This window comes from Sus scrofa, chromosome 8, assembly GCF_000003025.6.
Source record: "Sus scrofa isolate TJ Tabasco breed Duroc chromosome 8, Sscrofa11.1, whole genome shotgun sequence".
NCBI lineage: Eukaryota > Metazoa > Chordata > Mammalia > Artiodactyla > Suidae > Sus > Sus scrofa.
In genome coordinates, this window is record NC_010450.4 from 115,800,578 (window position 1) to 115,822,687 (window position 22,110).

The 22,110-nt window shown below is 39.1% G+C and overlaps 1 protein-coding gene across 5 annotated transcripts in view; it reads right to left on the minus strand.

Moving 5' to 3' along the window:
* The window catches only part of NPNT (nephronectin), a 92,208-nt gene that overhangs the window by 31,615 nt on the left and 38,483 nt on the right, over positions 1-22,110 (minus strand). For all 5 annotated transcript variants that reach the window (XM_021101707.1, XM_021101703.1, XM_021101704.1 and 2 more), the window contains 5 exons: positions 17,769-17,888; positions 16,748-16,867; positions 15,001-15,135; positions 14,648-14,770; positions 12,605-13,000 (listed from right to left, as the gene is read on the minus strand). In XM_021101707.1, coding sequence (XP_020957366.1) covers positions 12,605-13,000; positions 14,648-14,770; positions 15,001-15,135; positions 16,748-16,867; positions 17,769-17,888 — 894 coding nt within the window. The remainder of the gene's footprint in view (positions 1-12,604; positions 13,001-14,647; positions 14,771-15,000; positions 15,136-16,747; positions 16,868-17,768; positions 17,889-22,110) is intronic.

Below are 22,110 nucleotides of genomic sequence, written 5' to 3' on the forward strand. Positions count from 1 at the left end.
TTTCTGCCTTTGCTCAGTGTTTCATCTGCCAAAACATATTTCTTGCCTATTGCTTCTTACAGTTTCCGCAAGAACTGAAACAAAGGGAACGTACAGGCACTGAAGCAAGCAGACAGCTAGATAGAAACGTGGCTGGACTGGGCTTTTCGACTCAGTGCGTTCCTCTGGCTGGGAAGCCTGGGAACCCTGAAACCTGTGAAAAGCATTAGCCACACAGATAAGCAGGAAATTTCTTAAAAGGAACTCTGGCCCAGAACTTTCTACTAAATATATTTTCCCCAGGGCTATAATATGAATATATAGTCTGTGTTCATAAATGAGGTTTCCCAAATAGTTGCATATTTTTACCAAAAAGCATTCAAAGTCAGCACAGTGAAGTAAATGTAAATATTATCACACACCCTCCCATGGCCAGACTTCTTCCAAAGAGTAACTACTATAGCAAGATGTAAGCACAATTTATTAAAGGTGGGTTTGCAAGCTCTGCTTTTGTTCTAGGGTGGCTACCATGACATTACGCAGGCCAGTTCTGGCATTTGTTGTAGGACTAAAAGATTAAAGATAACACTGTCTTAAATTCCTTCTACGCTTGGGGGTTTAGTTCATCTGAAGAGAATGGTACATATATAACTTTCCTAATATCCTGAAGGCTCCTTCTGGTGGCAAAACCTAGGGGTCTTTCGAGATGGATGGGGATCAATGACGAGGGTTTCAAGAGGCGTCTCTTAATCTCTTCCCCCTCCCCCTCGCCCCTGCCGCTTTCTTTCCCTCTTCAGATGAAGAACATATGCATTATAGCTTTAAATCACCTGAGACAAGCAAATAAAAAGATTAGAAGAGAGATTCTGAAATTTCCTTAACTATCGTTAGAGAAAATATAGCCATCATCACGACTAGCAAAAAGCAAAGGGTTGCGGCCTCCACAGAAATGAGCCCTTGTTTGCCAAAGCTTGTATTGTGTGGGAAAAGCCTAAGAAGTTGAAAAGACACCTTTGGGCTGGGAGTAAAGAACAGATCTGGGAAAAACTAAATCTCTAGTGAAAGGTGTTACATAAACACAGCTAATCATAAATAAGCCCAATTCTTACGACTCTTTTATTTCTCTTCTAATAGTTTCAGGACAACCTGAAGTCCTGCCTGGAGCAATCCCAGGAGAATAGATGATCTAAAGGAGCTTCTTTTGGAGTTCCCGCTGTGGCTCAGCGGTAATGAACCTGACTAGTATCCAGGAGGATACAGGTTTGATCCCTGGCTGCACTCAGTGGGCAGGACAATGGCTCTGAAGGGTGATGACTCAAGTTTTCAAGATCAAGAGATCATCTGACAGGGAATGTGGAGGGAGAGAAGCTGGAGGGTGGGGATGGAAAGAGAGGCCTCTTGGAACCCCTGTCTTTCAGCCCCACTCTGTCATCTCTAAAAAACCCTAGGTCTTGCCACTGGAAAGGTTTTGTTCCCTTGCCCTTTTCTAAGCCAATGGAAGCCACGAAAGTTGGTTCCTGTCAGGACTGAGTCTGAGCGGGGGAACACGGGCAGTGCCATTGCCTGCTATTTGACTACAGCTGCTTGGATGAAGGTAGCCTGAACACCTGGGTGGCACAGATGCCCACCCACTGTGCAGGACATGTGTTGATGCCCCCGTCCAAAGGAATCACTTTAAAGAAAGGAAACTTTCATTTCTGACATTTATCAAGCCCATGGCGTAAGTTTCCCATCTAGACAGATTCATCTCTGAAAAGGCCGCTGTCATTATCTGCAAAGAGGCGAGGTAAAGCTGATCTCTGTTTTAACATCACAACTGATCAACTAGGTAAATATAAACTCCTAAACAAAACCCGATGTTCCAATCACTTGGTCATAAGTAAACGATCTATGAAGTAGCAGCTTTCTATTTTCATTTTCTCTGCTCCTCTAATTGCTCGCACTTGCAAATCAATTTGTTTCGAAAGGATCTGGTTTGCCAAAATAACATTTAAAATGTGGTGAACATTACAACTGTAATGAACCATAATAAAATGCATCAGAAAAATATCAACTCAGAACTGGAACACAAAATAGGGCTGTGTTTTTATGAGTTAGGTAGGAAATGTTATCATTACCATATAAATGAATTCAACAACATCAATAAAAGTAGTATAGCTATTTTGCATTGAATTCTTATTATGTGCCAAGCACTATGGTGAGAGTTTTATCAGTACTTTCTCATCTAATTTTCACAACAGCCCAATGAGGTAAATACATAATTATCCTCACTTAGATGAGGAAACAAAGGCATAGGAAGATTTAGTAACATGCCCCAAATCCCAGAGTTGGCTATAAGCACAATTTTCATTACAACTCTATAGACAAATGTGCATACAACTTACCAAAAAAAGCTGATTTCTGACTTGGGTCACGTTTACCAATAACTCAATTTATACTTTCCAGAGAGAGACAGATTTCTTTTCCAGCCATCATAGGTCCAATTAAAATATAAATAAAAAGTCTTAAAAACTTGCAGAATTCACAGCACCAGAATCTGACCTATAACCAGTCCTTCAAAACACTCACTGAAATTTCACCTTCAGGGAGGCGTTGGGCAACTTCTCAAGGTCTCTCTAGGTCTCACTGTTTACTAGAAAGCAAACTAGTTTGGAGACCTTTTCACCCCTCAGCAGAAACCATCTTTTTACTCATCACCACACAGAATCAGAAAAGAGATCATATTTCCATGGCTGAGAACTATGTGATCACACCAGCCACAGACTCTGTCAAATCCATAAAAGGGAAATTAGAGAAAGGACCTGTGGACAGCAGGCAGCAAAGCAGCAATCATTAAAATGCGAACGACTTTGTTCTCTCTGATGGTTTGGAATTTCAACACATTCTCATGATCTGGAATAGCACGGCAACAACCAGTCAGTCTGCTTCTCTGATATGGCCATTCATGAGACCAACTGATACATATTACATTATATTCTATAATCTTTATGCTGCAACAACCTTTCTCCTTTATATGACCTAGAGGCTATACACTACACTTTAGGCACAGTTGCTACATTTTAATCAATCCACATCTGGCTAATTCTACCTCCATTCAAGACATGGTTCCTCTGGGTTGGAGCTGCCCTTCTGATTTAGAGGCCCCGTTCAGCATAGTTAGCAGACCAGCAGTGTTACTTGTGAGCCTCTTGAAAACATAGAGTCTCAGGTCCTATCCTAGACCCACTGAATCAAAGTTTTCATTTTAACAAACTCCCTGTGTGACTCGTGTACACACTAAAGACTGAGAAGTGCTTCCCTAGAAAGTCTGATTTAGGAAATGTGTGGCAGGGATTAGGAATCTACGTTTTAAATAAGCATGCTAGGCTATTCTGGTTCAGCTGGGCTTCTGATAACATTTGAGAAAAATCTACCTCCTGATCCAAGTGCCATTATATTCCCTGTTTTCCGAGCTTCTGAGCACAGGTCTGACATGCGCAATTGCAAAGACATTTTGAAAGGTTAAAAATAGCAGTTGATAAAACTTTTAATAATTTTTTAAAAATCTGTACATCCTAATTAAAGCTAACATGATTCACAATCAGGATCCCCTGGGGGTACTTTTTCATAACATACAACTCAATGCTCCAGCTGGGAGAGTGGGATTCTATGACCTCCAACCCCTCTCCTAAGGAATGACCGCTAATAACAAATTACTGTGACCTGTGACAAGAGGAACAGGGAGATTAAAAATCACTGCATGAAGATAACAAAAAACAGTGAAAATCATCTCAAATACATAAACCGGCTATATCCATGGTTACTATGTTGGTCTTTTTTTCTGTCAGACCTTTATATTCATTTAGACATACGGAGATGTGTATTTTATAACTAATTGGGGTCAACAGTATATACAATCTTGTATATTCTTTTCACTTAACATTTTTATAATATAGGTACCTTCCATGTCATTAAATGTTTTTTTAAAAAATTATGGCATTATATTTCATTGCATTACTCAATGAGAATTGTATTTTCCCCTAATTTCCTTTACTTTGGTTTCTGCTAACATTATTTATTCATTCATTCATTCATTCATGTCTTTTTAGGGCTGCACCCACAGCATATGGAGGTTCCCAGACTAGGGGTCACATCGGAGCCATAGCAATGGCCTACACCATAGCCACAGCAACGCCAGATCCAAGCTGCATCTGTGACCTACACCACAGCTCACAGTAACTTTGGATCCTTAACCCACTGAGCGAGGCCAGGGGTGGAAACTGCCTCCTCATGGATACTAGTCAGATTCATTTCCTCTGAGCCACGATGGGAACTCCCATGACATTTTTAAAAATTTGCTCTGCTCTGTGATAGCTCCTTCCTACTCTGATACCAGGTTTTACTTTGGTGCTGGCTTAGTCTAACTTTTTAGCAATCGCCTGCAGCATACCTCTGGTGTTCGGATAGACAGCCCACAGTTAAATCGCTTTCCTCGCTCTAAGTCTGTCCAGCACTGTTCTGCGCTCCCTAACCCCCTTCCAACCCTGCCAGGCTCTTCCAGATCCAAGATCAATCCATCGCGTCTTAGAAACCATGCAAATGAGAGCCCATGGGATGGGCCATTTTGTGTGGAGAGCGTGGTCCTCATAGTCTTAGTTCAGCCCAGCCTGATCCAAAGTTGGTTATAATAAACTCTAACCCCAATGGTTAAATCCACTTGGGAAATGATGTACATTATATGCCTCTCCAAGAGATTCACAGTGCCCACTGGAACACTGAAAAGTCCTACAGTTACCAAACCTATTTAAGTTGACGAAACCTAGGATCTCCCAAATTTATTTGACCTCAGATTTTTTTAGGTGTACACTTATATAATATTCCAGAAAATTAATGTTCTATGAAATACACTTTGAGAAGAACTAGTCTGTCCCATTGATGAAATAACAATTTCATGCTTTAGCCACGATGGAAAATAGTATGGAGGTTCCTCAGAAAACTAAAAATAGAGTTGCCATATGATCCAGTAATCCTGCTCCTGGGCATATATCCAGACAAAACTATAATTCAAAAAGATACATGCACCCCAATGTTCATAGCAGCACTATTCACAACAGCCAATACATGGAAACAACCTAAATGTCCATTGACAGAGGAATGGAAAAGGAGATGTAGTACATATATACAATGGAATATTACTCAGCCATTAAGAAGAATGAAATAATGCCATTCGTGGCAGCATAGATGGGCCTAGAGATGATTATACTAAGTGAAGTCAGAAAGAGGCAGATACCATATGATATCACTTATATGTGGAATCTAAAATAGGACACATATCAACATATCTACCAAAAAAAAAAAAAACAGATTCACAAGACATAGAGAACAGACTTGTGGTTGCCAAGAGGGAGGAAAAGATTGGGAGTTTTGGATTAGCAGAGGCTAACTATTATGCATAGGGTAGATAAACAACAAGGTCCCACTATAGAGCACAGGGAACTATATTCAACTATCACAGAAAAGAATATGAAAAAGAATTAACTGAATCACTTGCTGAACAGCAGAAATGAACACAATATTGTTAATCAACTATAATTCAATAAAAATTTTAAAAAGAAAAAAATCCAAACATTGCAAAGAAAAAATAATTTCATGCTCCATCAGGTACCTTTAGTGTTACTCAAGTGATGCCTGTAGGCCTAGTCTTGCAATTATGTCTGATTATATAATTCAATTCACACAACCTGAAAAACCTAGGGTTCCTCAAGTTGACATTATTTAAAAAATACATGTTTAACATCTCATATCATACATAAAAAGTTACTTCCTTAGTTACATATTATTTAAATGTTCCTGTCATAGTTATTTCTATAAAATACAGTAATCTTTTATCTCATATTAGGTAATTCACAAACACTTTTCTTGTATTATGTCTGACCCTTGAAAATACTCTATGAGAACAGATAACTAGGTTATCACCCCTATTTTAGAGGTGAGAAAATTCAGGTGGAAAACACAGTAACCTGTCCAAAGTCACTCAACTCACATATAATAAAATAGAGGTGAGAATCAAAACTAGATCTTTTGATTCAAGGTATTCTATCCTCAGCAGTAGTTAAAATTCTCTCCTTTTTCATATGCCTTAACCTTATTTTCACAGTCTTTTTCAATGTCTTTTAACTAATTATCAACATCGTGCTTAAAGTTAGAAGAATATTAGATTTAGAGTTTTGTAGAAAATATTTGTTTTCAATGGCTATGTTAAGCTGTATCCAAATAAGAGAAAGACCATTATCTGAAATAGCTTTGATCATTTGGGGACAGACTATTGGAATCAATAGTCTATTGAATAGTTGAAAGAGAGTTGGATCCAGGATAAGAGTCCATTTCACTTCATTCAGCAAATACTTCTGAGTGACTACTATGTGCCAGACATTGTATGGATGTTGGAGGAAAAATATCTGAGGATAAAATAGCTCTGCACTGTAAATAAATCTGCAGTATAACATACCTGAAAACAGAAGGAAAAGACTTAGATTAGAAAAGCATGTTTCTAAAAACTCCCCCTGCAGGAGTTCCCTCATGGCCTAGTGGGTTAAGGATCTAGCATTGTCACTGCTGTGGCTTGGGTCACTGTTGTGGCGCAGATTTGAATCCTGGCCTGGGAACTTTGGCACCACCAAAAAAAAAAAAAAATTCCCCCCTGTAATCAATATCAGGTCAGATCTGACTATTAAGTATCTTTGGACCCCATCATTTAAGACAGACCTTGAAAGCAAAGATAGTTCAAAGGCAAGCCAAAAAGATTGATATGTGGGTTGAAAAAAATTATTTCTAGGAATTGTTTTATGAAACAGAAATTACTGAGCCCAAAGAATAAACAGATTAGTAATTTCCCAAGAGGGGGTCTGGAGACAATGCTCAGGTGTGTCCATCAGCCCCAAGTAACCTGACAATACTGAAGAGGTATAAACTATAATTTCATGAATTCAGGTTAAATACAAGACAGAGCATCCTAACAACAGGGGGATGGGTATTAGGAGGGTCTGTAGTTACCTTTAGAGATTTTAGATATAATTGGGATAATTTTTTAAAACTTCATAAGTATCTTATACTTGTATAATTAATTGATGTTGGTTTAGATGAAACTTTTAGGTCCCAAATTAAAATGTGAAAAGGCTATTATGGCTATTCTATCTGGACTACTAATTTGAAGTTTAAATAACTTTTTTCACTGTTTTAAATCCCCTTCTTTTGTAGGAGTAGTGAAAGAATAAAATTCTGGCTTCAAGAGTATTTTGTTTAATACCTACAGGGAACATTGTTTTAAGGGGTTGCTTCTTAAATTTTTCTTACATTCAAAAATGTGTGTACCTTCACACAGGCCAACTTTCAAATAATGAAAGTATAACAGAAAAATTATCTCAGCTAGTTTTAGGAGCTAGAAAATATATACTTTGAAATATTATCTCTAACATCATTTTCCTTCTCACTAACACCGAATTTTCAGAATTAATAATCCACTGAATCTCCAAAAGGAAGGAAGGGAGAAGGAGAAAAAAGCATAGAGGAAGCACAATAGAAAAGCTCCCCAGAATATAAAAATAAGTAACAATCAGGAAAGAATATTTTTAATCATCAAATATAGATTAAATGTGTAACTAAAAACTAGCTTTTGTATGGAAAAGGGATTACACGATAATTTATTGTATTCTAAAACATTATGATTGATCTATTCATTCATTTCTATGTTCCATAAATAGTATTCAATTGCTGATTATGTGCCAGACATTATTTTAGATTCCTGAGCTATAACAATGAGCAAAACAAAGATCCCTCTCCTCAAAAAGCTTATATTCTAGTCAGAGGAGACAAAAATAGACATTATAAATAAGCTGACAAGAGAGTATAGAAGGTGATAAATGCAATTAAAAAAAAAAAAACCAACAGAAGAGGGAGTTCCCATCCTGGCTCAGCGGAAACAAATCTGACCAGCATCCATGAGGATGCGGGTTTGCTCCCTGGCCTTGCTCAGTGGGTCAAGGACCCGGCATTGCTGTGAGCTATGGTATAGGTCGCAGATGTGGCTTGAACCTGGCATTGCTGTGGCTGTGCTATAGGCTAGCAGGTACAGATCCTATTCGACCCGCTAGCCTGGAAACCTCCATATGCCATGGGTGTGGCCCTAAAAAAAAACAAAACAAAACAAAACAAAGGAGAGAGCTGTGAGCTCAGGTGTGCTGGTGATAGTTAGGAGAGGTCACAATATTGAAGACGGATCAGGGTGGCCTCACTGATTAAGCTGAGATTTGCTTGAGGAGGAGAGAAAGTGAGACAAGCTGATAGCTGGGGGAAGAGTGTTCCAAAAAGAGAGAACAGTTGGAGAAAAAATCCTAAGATAGGAGAAGTTGGAGGAACGGCGAGGAGGCTGGGTGAATGAATGGGGGGAGGGGGAGTGCTAGGAGATGCCATTTTCGGACTTGGTAAAATGGCAGAAGGGCTAAGGGCTTCCATCCTTATGAAGGATGGAACAGGGACGTCTCATCTAAGTTTTAAAAGATGACCCTCTGCTGGGTTGGGAAGAGGAGGACAAGGATGGAGGCAGGGGATGGGCTGGAAGGTTACTGCAGAACAGATCCAGGGTTCCCGCCCATCATTCTCAAATCCAAAAGCTGCTTCATTAACTCATTAGGAGGCAAAACTAACCCTCACTTAACCTAAGCTAAATGGCTTCAGTAGCCACATTAGCTTAAACATTCATGTTTCCCTTAGAAACATTAATATGTTTTGGTGTGTAATGCACAGCATATGCACCTTATTACTTTTCTAAAATTAAAAAAAAAATGTTATATTCCAAAACCCCTCTGGAAAAGCATTTCAGATCTGTACCCCAGTGGACGGGCAGCAGCACTGGAGATGGTGAGGTGAAGACACACTTCAGATACAATTTGAAGGAAGGGCTAACAGGATTTCCAGACGGCTTGGATGTGGTTGTAAAATGTAACTCAAGATGCCTCCAAGTTCTTTGGCCTAGTAATTGGCTGGATGGAGGTTCCATCTCCTGGGGTGGGAAAAGCTGGGGATAGAGTGTGTTTGGGGTGACGATCAGAAACAATGAGACATCCTGAGTCTGAGATGTGTACCTTCATCTCACTGGAGAGGTTAAAGAGGCTAGTGATAAGCAAGCCTAGGATTTGGGGAGAAGTCTGGGCCACAGATCTGTGTTATAATTTTTTCCTTCTTTAATTTCCTTTTAGAATATCTTTATAGTCTTCTCTCAGGGAACAATACTCTCTCTCTCCCCTGCACACGCATGTGCACACACATAGATATGCACATCTTATAAAGAAAAGCCCTGTTTAACAACCTCTTCCTCTTCCATTCAACAAATATATACCCTTTCAATGTAAAGGAACATACAATTGAAGTATGGGGCTCTCTGGAGATGGCCCAACCGTTGCTGTAATTAATATTACCTGAAAACGCATGAAATGAGAAGCGCCAAAGTCTCTTCTCGGACCAGTGGAGGCTAAGGATGGCTTAAGAAATTATTACACCAGAGGTGAAGAAAATATTCAATGAATTAAATGGCGTTGACCTAAAACGGCACTAGGATTCCCTTCTGCTTTCACAATGAATGAATACGAGTCATTTGTTCTGAGTTGAAAACTTGGAACCACTCCCTTATTTGGAATATACGCTGCAGTCACCAGACAGCAAATTAAGCAGTGTCCCAAAGATCCTCATGAGGTTAACATTAACCAGCAGCTACGGCTGAGGATGAAATGGGAGTGGAATTTAACTTCTGGCAGGAGTGTCCCAAGGCGGCAATGCTATCTGTGGCATGCAACAGCCTTGGCACAGGATCAAGGTAAGTCTTTCCCGGGGCATGTCTTTAAGATCACACTCTCTTAGAACGAGTGCTCTCAAGCATCATCAGAACTGCATGTCTTCCCAGTTTGATCTATTAGTGAACTGCAGTGTTATTTTTAATTCATACGTGTATTTTCATAATGGGGGAAAAAAAGAGAGACTTTTTAAAAAGAGCACACATTGAAAAGCTCAGAAAGAGGTTAAAAATCACAAATGTTGGTCTGGTAATAAGGGAACAACCTCTTCTCCCTTCAAAACTTCTTTACGTACAGCCTCTCTCTTCATGGGTGGTATCACCCTTTCCCAGTCACCCATTAAAAATCTGGAATCTTAAATTCAGCCTAGCTCCAATTTAGATCTAACTACTAGTTTACAGTAAATACAAGGGCATAATTGCCCAATGTTTCTCAACAATCCTTGGCTCAACGCTCCAATTTGTTGGTAGTTTGCTGCATATGCTATGCTATGTTGTGCTGTCCTCGTTGTGCTGTCCTCGTTAACTATAATGCCTCCCTTTCTTCATGCCCTTTGCCCCAATTCACTCGAGAAGCCTCCCCATGCTCCAAACTGTCCCTAGCCAAAGACAGGTTGGGAACCTTCTCTCTCCTCCGTAACATCCCACACAAATCTCTTTCACTAACAAAGCACCACAGATGGCTTGTGGGCAACTATCTTTCCCACCAGGTTATAAGCTTTTCTGTTTTATCTTTGTAAACCCATGCCTAACACAGGGCTTGCCACCCTAAAATGCACAAAAAAAATATTTATTGATTGAATGAACATTTAGGTTAAACGTTAAATAGTATGTGGTATATTAAGTTCTCAATCTCTGAGAGTTTTCAAGTAAATCTGAGTATGTTAGGAGAATTCTCATACTGGATAGGAGCTGCGATCTACTGTATGACTTTGTGATATTCCTTCCATTTCTATTCACATTCTTATTTGCCCAGCTGACTGACTTTTATATATCTCTTTATAATATTTAACAATAGGGATGTATGATTTATACTTTGCATAAGTAATCCTTTTTATGAGTCTTATTCAAGGCATGGCCTGTGGTTTGGATGCCATCATAAAAAGCGTATTAAAATGTACAGCACAAAAGACCCCAAAATAGCCACAGCAATTCTGAGAAAGAAGAACAAAGTGGTAGACATCACACTTTGATTTCAAGCTATAAAGACACAGTAATCAAACATTATGGTACTGGCATAAAAACAGACATATAGACCAATGGAACAAAGTCAAGAGCCCAGAAATAAACCCAAGCATCTATGGTGAAATAATATTCAACAAGGGATTCAAGAATATTCATGGAAAAAATTCAGTCTCTTCAATAAATGATGCTGGGAAAATTGAATAGTCACATACAAAAGAATGAACCTAGATACCTATCCTACACCATTCACAAAAATTAGCCTGGAACGAATTAAAGACTTGAACATATGACATGAAACCATAAAACTCCTAGAAGAGAACATAGGAAGAAAGCTCCTTGACACGAGTGTTGGCAGTAATTTTTTTGATGTGACACCTAAAGCACAAGCAACAAAATAAAAAATAAGCGAGATAACATCAAACTAAAAAGCTTCTGTGCAGTAAAAGAAACCATTACCAGAATGAAAACACAACCTATTGGGGTGGGAAAAATATTTGCAAATCATCCATCTAGTAAGGGGTTAATATCTAAAATATATAGTTAATTCTTACAACTGAGTAACAAAAGACCAAATAATCCAATTAAAAAGTGGGCAAAGAACCTGAATAGGCATTTGCCCAAAGAAGATGTACTAATGGCCAACAGGTACATGAAAAGATGCTCAGCACCATTAATTATTAGGTAAATGCAAATCAAAATCAAAATGAGCTATCACCTCACACCTGTCAAAATGGCTATCCAAAAAGACAAGAGATAAGTGTTGGTGAGGACATGGAAATAATAAAAATGAGCCATAAAAATGAGAAAATCCTGCCATTTGTGACAACATGGATGGATCTTCAGGACATAATGCTAAGTGAAATAAATCAAAGGAAGGCAAATTCTGTATGTGATCTCACTTACATACAGAATCTTAGAACAAATGCACAGAAAATGAGATCAGATTTGTGGTTACTTGAAAAGGAAGATTAGGGATGAAGGCAGTCAAAAGGTACAAATCCAGTTATAATATAAATAAGCACTTGGGAGTTCCCTACATGGCTCAGTGGTTAACGAATACGACTAGGAACCATGAGGTTGCGGGTTCAATCCCTGGCCTCGCTCAGTAGGTTAAGGATCTGGTGTTGCTGTGAGCTGTGGTGTAGGTGGCAGACACAGCTCAGATCCTGCGTTGCTGTGGCTCTGGCATAGGCCAGGGTCTACAGCTCCAATTTGACCCCTAGCCTGGGAACCTCCATATGCCATGGGAGTGGCCGTAGAAAAGGCAAAAAAAAAAAAAAAAGACACACATGCAAAAATAAGATACATAAGCACTAAGGATGGAATGTACAACATTATGACTACAGTTATAACTGCTGTATGACGTCTGTGGAAGTTGTTAAGAGAGTAAATCCTAAGAGTTTCCATCCCAAGGAAACAAATTTTTTTCTTTTCGTTTGTATCTGTATGAGAATGGATGTTAACTAAACTCACTATGATAATCATTTCATGACATGTGTAAGTCAAACCATCATGCTGTACTCCTTAAACTTATACAGTGCAGTATGTCAGTTACATTTCAATAAAACTGGAAAAAGAAAAAAACCCTCAAAAGATGTGCTAACATTTATGACTTACTGAACACATCTCCTCTGGGTTTCTGAGGATCTGTCTGTATCCTGTTGTCAACCGTGAACCCTCTTGGAGACGTAGTGGCAACTGGTGCTACGGTGGTCAGTCTGGTGGTTGGTCTTTCTGGAGTTGTTGCTGGTGGAGGGGTTCTGAGTTCTGTGGGTGGGGGTGAGGGTGGGGGAGGGGTAGGCTGTGGCATTGGCTTTGGTGTAGGTCTTGTTGTTGGCTTAGAAGTGGGCCAGTTGGTAATGACAGGAGGTATGTATGGTGTCTTCAGAGGCCACCTCGTACTTCCAACATCAGGAATCCAGTTACTCTGTCCTCCATCACCCTTTGAAATGGTACCATTTCCCTTTGGTACATGAATTGGGCCTGAAGGTTCGATCATGACTTTTGGAATATCTAAAAGAGTAAATATACTTAAATTAGTGTGTAACCATCTCTCCTTAAGAAGTAAAATACCAAATTGTACAAAACAGATCTATTAAAATACCTCATGCTTTTTCCACATTTAGAATATTCCCCTACTGTAAGTCATGCTGTTTTACAAAAAATATATATGTGTATATATAATATACACATATACAATCATACACACATAATCCGTCTGGTGGACATACACAAAAATTATATTGTTGCTTTCGTAATGAAATGTATTATTTGAAACAAAAAATTTTAAGTATTTGTAAAGTGAAAAGAAACAAGAATCAGTAAGATTTTTTAAATGCAGACATTATAAAATTTTAAAATATGAGAGATGTATGTTGAGAGACTATGTTAAGTGTCCCCATGGTACACATACATCATAAAATCATGCTCAGGGAGTTCCCATCATGGCTCAGTGGTTAATGATTCCGACTAGGAACCATGAGGTTGAGGGTTTGGTCCCTGGCCTTGCTCAGTGGGTTAAGGATCCGGCGTTGCCGTGAGCTGTGGTGTAGGTTGCAGATGCGGCTCGGATCCTGTGTTTCTGTGGCTCTGGCCTAGGCTGGCAGCTATGGCTCCGATTAGACCCCTAGCCTGGGAACCTCCATATGCCACGGGAGTGGCCCTAGAAAAGGCAAAAAAAAAAAAAAAAAAAAGAGAGAGACAAAAAATCATGTTTAGAATTGTCTAAGGACTAATACTTTTCCATACTTTATACAAATTCAATTCACACAAATACATTTTCATTAAGTGCTCCACTTATTGTTTCATATTTGGTTTTCCTTACCCTCTACTAATTTATACAATTGCTTTCCTTAAAAAATGTCAGAGGTCACCAAGATCATCTGTGGAAACTTTGTCCCTGATGGTATTCACCAAAAGGAATTAATATTTAATCTTCTTGGAGTGATATACTCCAGACTAGGAGTATGACGGCATGACCCTTCGAAAATCCTGTAATCCTCATGATTTTATGCCCCATGATTTTTAGGAAATATTTTACTCCAGAAACTTAAAAAATAATCTATTGTTGCATGAAATGCAGGCTAACTTATGGCCTTTGGTTTGTGAAGTATTCATCATGGAGAGTATCTTTTTCATGTTTATCTACTAACAGAGCCATACTCCAAATAGAACTTATAAAAATTTAAAAAGCAAAACAGCTCTGAATGTAGAGAAAATAAATAAGGAAATGATTTTTTAATAGTAGACTTAGAGGCCTATAACAGAGGAATAAAAATGGAGACGCTATTCAGATTATCCCACCATGAACACTGAATGTTAATGCCAAACATACATTTCCTTCTGATTAGAGCCGAATCAAATTCTTATTGGGGGGGGCAGGGGGTATCATTTCTTACCAGCTAAAGAGAAGCTATTGAGAGAGTTTAGTTGAGGAATGGAATGTTTTTAAGATTAGAATGTATAACTGAGCTTTTAATTTTTAAAAATTCCTGGGGAAGTGATTTCATTGTTTGTGGAAATCACAGACTCGTATGAGTAGCTATGAGCAATTATATTTCGTTGATAATTAATCTGATCACTAATCTTCCTTTGGAATGGCCTTTGTGTAATCCTGTACCTTCTGGTGGAATTTAGAGCTGGGAGACGAGCATTACTCACACACACAACGCAGCCCGTCGCCCTGGTATCCGTCTTTACATTTACACTTGTAGGACCCGTGTATGTTGTAACACCGTGCGAAGCGGCTGCACTGATACTGACCCAGGGAGCATTCATCTATATCTGCATCAGGAAGGAGGAAAAGAAGCAGTGTATTTGGGAGATTAATATGATTCAGCAGATAAATAGAAGAAATAAAGTCCAGAGCTACTGGCATTTGAATTTCACTTATGTTCATTTAATTTGATGCCAGCACCCTCCCCCGCCCCTGCCATCCCAATCAGCACCATAATGAAGAGACCTTTTCGCTCCACAGGAGAAAATAACACAGAGCAATGGTTGGAGTTCATTACCGTGACATTGGTATTTGCCTCCGATATACATGAGGTCGAAGCCTTTATGACATTTGCAGATGTAACTCCCAAAAGTGTTGACACATTGCCTATATCTGGGACAGGAGGCTCTTCCAGTAGCACATTCATCAATGTCTAGAAACATAAGTCAACTGCATCTTAGGAAGGGCCACAGCAGGTTCAGATGGAGTCAATTTTAAAGTAAACAACTATCTGCAAATGGTTGCCTGGCACATAGTAGCTCATCATCGATGTTATCCAGCTGGCTGCCCTGCAATAATTCCACGTCTCCAAATTGCACCTTGTCCTAACTCAAGCCATCCTCCTCTTGCACCGAATCTCACACATACTGCACCTGCACCCCCCTGGTTGCTCAAACCAGAAACATGAGTCATCTCCTTGACAACCCCCAAATCATCAACCCCTGCTCAATCTACCTCTGACAGAGTCTTTGAATTCCTTTACTCCACTCTTCATCCACTGCCTCGTCCAAGCCACCATCTCCCAGAGCAGACTCTTACAAGCCTCCACACTGCCTTTTCTCTGCCAGTCTCACCCCTCCAAAGCATTCCCATCAACTGTATACAACAGATTCGATTAAGACATAAGATGGGACTACTACCATGCTTAAATCTCTGAACTATTTCTACCTGCTTTCTGAATTCCTCATCTCTCACCACGCCTTCGAAGGCCCTGCACTAAGTCCCCACCTACCTCATCCGCTGTATCTCAAGCCACCACCCCTCACACTACTACATAATGACGTAATGTACATAATGACGTGACCTCCTTCCTTGCAAAACCTTAAAGAAGCCAACCTCTCCACCACAGCGCTCCAAAACATTTTCACTTGCTTGGCTGATTCTTCAGTGGCCAATGGTCCAAGTCTTACTTTAGGGCTTTCCTTGACCATTTTCTAAAATAGACCCTTTCTGTTTTTCAGTCTCTTAGTACCCCATATTAACTCTTAGTATTGTTTGTTAATGTGTATTGGATATTTCTTTTTTACTGTCCCTTCCATTCGAATATCAGCTTTGTGAGGATTAAAAGCTTGTCTGCTTTGTCCATTACTGCATACCCTAGCACTGAGCCCAGTACATGACATATAGAAAATACTCAGTAAAGATCTCTTGAGGTCCTAAATGCCTCCATTCACTCAGTGCAATAAGCATGCGATGTATTATGCTAAGCTCCTTGCATCCATGACCTCATTCACTCTTCACAGAGGTTCTATGTGAAATTACTCCCACTTCAAAATGAGATGACGCTAGCTCAAAGAAAGGAAGTCTCTTACCTAAGGCTACATATCAAGTATATGGCACAGCCAAGTTTGAAATTAAAGCCCAGATTCTCACCTATGATCTTTTACTGCCTTCCTAATTTACGGGGTGGTGGGGGGCAAATCTAATCCTCCTGTGCAATACAAACAGTCTAGCCCTGTCTACCTGCTCAGCTCTTATGTTCTCGAAGTCCTGAGCTCTTCCTGTTTCTCTGAACACTGTGCTCCCTTTAAACGTCAGTGCCTTTGCACGTGTGGTTTCCTCCTGTCCCTCATTTTTCAGGGGAAACAAGGTTTTCATGGTCTTTTCATAGTGAGAGGTGCCCTAAGGAGACAAGTGACAGCCTCTAAAGGAAAGCTAATTACCTGATGTTCCGTAACCACCCTTTTTCCTTCCTTCCATCACATTTCACTTTCTTCCTTATCCTACAGAGGCTGCTGACAGAGATGCCTGATTTTGCTACTCACCCACACAGGTCCTCCCATCAGGAGCCAGCTGTAGGCCAGGAGAGGGGCACTGGCACCGGATCTGTCCTTTGACAACATCGCAGCCATACTGACAGTTTGCCATGGAGCAAGTCAGGGCACCTGGAAAGAGAGTGACCATCTGACTGAGGCAGAAAACATATCCTGAACCTAAAATAACTATGTTTTCTACTTGTCCAGCCATCAGTGACACTGAATCTACAACGAAGATGAAAAGGTCTTAATTCTTCAATAGCCTAAGTTAAAAATAGGGGGAAGGGGAGTTCCTGTTGTGGCTCAGCAGGAACGAACCAGACTGGAATCCGTGAGGATGTGGTTTGATCCCTGGCTCTGTGCAGTGGGTTAAGGATCCAGCATTGCCATGAGCTGTGGTGTAAGTTGCAGACGCAGCTCGGATCCTGCCCTGCTGTGGCTGTGGCTGTGGCTGGTAGCTATAGCTCTGATGAGACCCTGGCCTGGAAACTTCCATATGCCATGGGTGCGGCCATAAAAAGCAAAAAAAAAAAAAAGAAAAGAAAAGAAAAAGAAAAAGAAATGTAAGAATGAAGTGAGGAGGTATTTATGGATGGTTGATACCCAATCACCAGGCTGGAAAGATTCTTTCCCAGCAAACAGTTTACTGTCCATCCTTGTGGACAGTGTACAACAGTCCTCAAGTGGTCACTAATGTTCTTTTTCTATGTGGACAGTTCTGTGCCCAGATAGAAGACAGGGGTCCATGTGGTAGGAAAAACATTAGAAAACACATTAGAACACATTAGCGATTCTTGTTCTAAATACCATTTCCAAATCAACTTAACACTGGCACCCATGGTAAAGGCTGCTAGATGTCTAAAATGGGCAGCACTTATTTTGATTTTCCATTCCTCAGGCATGCATACAAACACACGCTCACATCCTGTTTGCGGGGGAGGGGAGCTGGGCAGCCACTTTCACACACTCCCTGAACCCAGCATGAAATCAAGCCAAAGCACTTCTGAAACAGTGAAGATGCTTGACATACTAGAGCAGGACCCATCCGGCATGAGCATGTATCCGTTGAGACAGTAGCACTTGTAGCTGCCATAGGTGTTCATACATCTGTGCTTGCAGGGCCGAGGCTTCAGGCCACACTCGTTTAGATCTGAAAAGAATGGGTTGAAGCAGAAAGATGACAAAACCTCAAACCTAATGCCAGTCACTGAAAATTCTTCTCTGCATTGAAGAATGAAGGAGAAGGCAGCCAAGCTACAGCACCCAGTCATGTACATAAGAGGTACAGCCTGCACACAATGTCCTCACTTTAATGCTAGTTACACTAGGGGTGACCAGGAGTCTCCTATCAGAGGTGACCAAAAGCCTGATAATGGTGGAAGGCCCTGTGATTTTCTTGAGCTTAAATACTATAGTACGTGTAATCTCTGTTTACAACAGACAGTTGGGAAGATTCTTCTCCAGACACATGGCTTATCATCCCTAGAAAGAGCAGCTTATAAACCAGCTATCTGACTCCAATATCCTCTAAATATCTGGGTTCTTCTATTAGATTCACTCCTAGCAATGCAATCTTCGTCTTTCAATTCCTTCCAGTTCAAAGAAGACACTGAGAGCCTATCTTAGTTTGCAGAAAATATACAGATTTTTAACTTTAGACAGCTTTGACCTTCCTAAAGACAAGCTCTTTTTTGCTGAGGACAGAAGCTCATTGAATGAGAAGGATCACTACGGAGGTTCCTCCTGCTCAATCTTAAACAATCAATACTGATCTCAGATTAAAGAAGAAACTTTAGCATTCAAGTCACAAAATAAATTTCAAAAAACAAAAACAAAAAAAAACAGAGACCCTCCATATTTTCATTCCTTCTGCAGTTAGGAAGGGCATATAGAAATACTAATGGACAAAACATAATGGACTATCATTATGTAGTTTAGGTTTATTGGTTTAACTATCAATATGAAATAAGGCAATAAACCACATTATAAGAATTTTCCAATCCTAGTTGAACATTGCCTCAAGTGAAAATAAAACTCATGATGACAAAAATACACTGAAAAGTTATGCCCAAAATATAGACCTCATTAAAAAGAAATCTGACCATATGTTTATTTTGTCTGGGCTGCCAGCGTAGGCACTTGATTAGTTTAATTTAATTGACTACTAATTTAATTATCTACTAACCCATGTCGTCAAATCAGAAATATAGATATATCTAGTTACAAGTTGTTTTCAAATCTAACCAAATTGAAATCTGACCTGCTCATTAAAAAAAAAATCTATCCATATATATACACATATACACTTCATTAAACACCAACTTACATTGTTTTTTAAAACCACCAAATAATAATTCCATCTAAACTTGTTTTTATATTTTACTGACTTCCCAACTTGGTCTGTTTTCTAACCTTAACAAAACTGTAAGCAGATCCCCAGAGGGTGAAATCTGGGAAGGTTAAATAAATAAACCAGATACCTCTGTCATCTTCTATGCTTTCTTTAATTTTAAATTTTATAGTCTCTTGCCTGAAACAGGATCCTATTTAAAAAAAATTTTTTTAATTTCCTCAAAAAAGGTGATTTGCAAATTACAGTTATCAACAAAAATTTGATTTTTTTCCTCTGTTAAAATGAAGTAATATTTTTAAATCAAGGAGGAAAGACAGAAAAAAATTCACTCCACTTCTCATAGTCTTCTACCTGATCAATACTTATTAGAGTCAGGGAATCTTTTCTCATTTCTAAGATAGTTAATTATCATGCCTAATATCCCTACAGATTCACACCTGGCTTTGATAAACCTCTGATTGCCATTATAGTAAATAGTAATTAAATCTGAATACACTGTCAGAGAAGGCTTTGTGTACTAATATTTTTCTGTACTAAGCATAAATATAACATAATAGTACAACAAAATAATAGGGTAAGATTGAATTCTCTATCTCAAGTGAAGAATATTGATAGCTATAAAATGTGTCAATTAAGAGCCATTAGGTTTATTTTTAAAGAGTCTCTGAAACCTCTGTGGGTTTCTGATGGGAACTGGCTAGATGTTTATAGCTCCAAGTGGCTCATATACAAGGTGTATTTATGCTGATGGGTATTTTTTCAAACACTACGGCCATGAACGAAAGCTGAAGCTCCGCTGAGGCAGCTCCAGTCTTGGCCAATAAAGGTCCCCTTAGGATTGCTATGAGTCTATGATCCAGACTGGGGATGTTGATGATTTTCAATCCAAATTTATCTTTCCCTTCCTAGAAGAAAAAGCATGTTGGGGTTAAGAATTGTGAAACTGAAAGGAAATGAAAAAAAAAATCAGTAAGATGTCAAAATTTCCCCCAAAAGACCCAAACATACCTGGAAATCACTTATGAAATAATATGGAAAAGGAAGTAAACATGCAGCATTAAGTGGGCAAATGCAGAGACACTTGTTGGATATTTTACTATTATTAAATAGTCACATAAGCTTCCAAATATGCTGAAAGCAATTTGAGAAACCTGTACTCTTAACAGCTGGTGATGGGCTGCATGAGACACCCTGACAGGTGGCTGCTGTTGATGTCCCCAGGGACTGCCTCCACTGCCCCCTCCGCCACATGCCTGTGTTACCTGCAAACTTCCCACTGACCCTTACAAAAGCCACTGTGGAGATGATAAAATAGGATTTTGTAATAATCCACAATCATCAATATTTACCAAATAGCAGAACTTTGCTAAATCAGGGAGCTTCAAAAGAGTAAAAGCAACTCATGTCCTGGCGATGAACTTCTTTTTCCTCAATTTGCTTCAGGGTTTCTAGTCTATGCTAACTATACCTTTTTGTTATTGATTGAATGGCTTATAAAATTGAGTTAATATATACTGCTTCCAAAATTTCTTGGACTATAGACCTAGTAATGCTTGTGTTACTACCACATTAAGTCAGATATTCAAAAATGACACTTCTAATTTATAATAAATGCTCCAAAAATAATAAACAGAATTTAAAGAACAAGAAAATCCTCCTGATTGTACTTTCACAAATCAATCTTAAAAGTTGATAAAAGAACCTAGGAAAGAAAACTTTAGTGTCTTCATTTTAAACTTATTTAAATCTTGCTCTTTCTCTAGAAGTTTATGATGTAATATACATTATAAGGACAATCTATAATAGAAAATTAATGAATTCTATCACATACCTATTTCATCACATCAAAGGACAGAACTTTACAATTAAACCACTTACACAAATGCTTACACTGTTATCTATATAATTTTGAAGGAGCATCTATTACAGTCAAGAGTATATTTAAGCAAGTTGATGAATTCAAGAGCTTAGGTGGGGTGGGGTGGGGGAAAGGAGCTGATCCAGAACAAAAATGCAAGCTGCATAGCATTATAGTTATACTTCAGGAAGAAAAAAGAATCAGAAAGTTTATTAGCATGCAACACTGACAAGGAGCTTGAAAATCTGGAAGAGATTCACTGAGTAAGATAACCCAATGGATTTTTAAAGAAAATAATCTTTCATTCATTTAACATAATTTGGACCTTTTTTTTTCCCTTTGAGGTTTAAACTGTGTTATGTCTCAGAAGTCGTAAGCTTTTACATTTTATCTGATTCAAGTGGAGGTCACAGGCAAGCAGATCTCAATATGTCAACTGCCATAACTTTTACTCTTTAAATTTTCAATCACCCTGAAGTTAATCTCACTGCCCCAATTTTTTGATCCAAATGCATCACGTTCCTAATGAGCAGAAACAGTAATTAATAATTTAAATGAGTTTAACTCAGTCATTATAAGTTCCTAAATCTATGAGTGAGCGAGAAATAAAATCTTTTGGAAAAAGTCCTAATGTCTTTTAGGAGTCCCCTGGTGGCCCATGGTTAAGGATCTAGCATTGTCACCGCGTGGTGCAAGTTTAATCTCCGGTCCCAGGAACTTCCGCATGCCATGGGCGTGACCAAAAAAAAAAAAAAAAAAGGAAGAAATACTTAAAGTCAGGCAGCCACTCAATTTTTCTACAAAACTTTCCAGCCTAAATGAAGATGCTAAAACTTTTGGTGTTTCTAGCCTCACCCCAGCCCTGCAGGTGAAGAGAGCAGGAATCACTTTCCTATTACCAATTGGTTTGCTTACACGCAGACACATTAAATGACTTGCACGTAATCATATAGCTATTTAAGGGCTGTGCTAGAAGCAGAACTCAGGCTTTCTAATATGACAAAATGTCCAACAAAAGAAGGAAGCCAAGCTATCGTTTGATTTCCAGGTGACCTAAAACTCTACATCCCAAATGTACTGTTGGGGAAGAGGACTTGAGAATCTCAAAAATCTACTTAGCCAAAGCCATCATAACCCCAGTCTCAGTTGCTTCGGAATTCC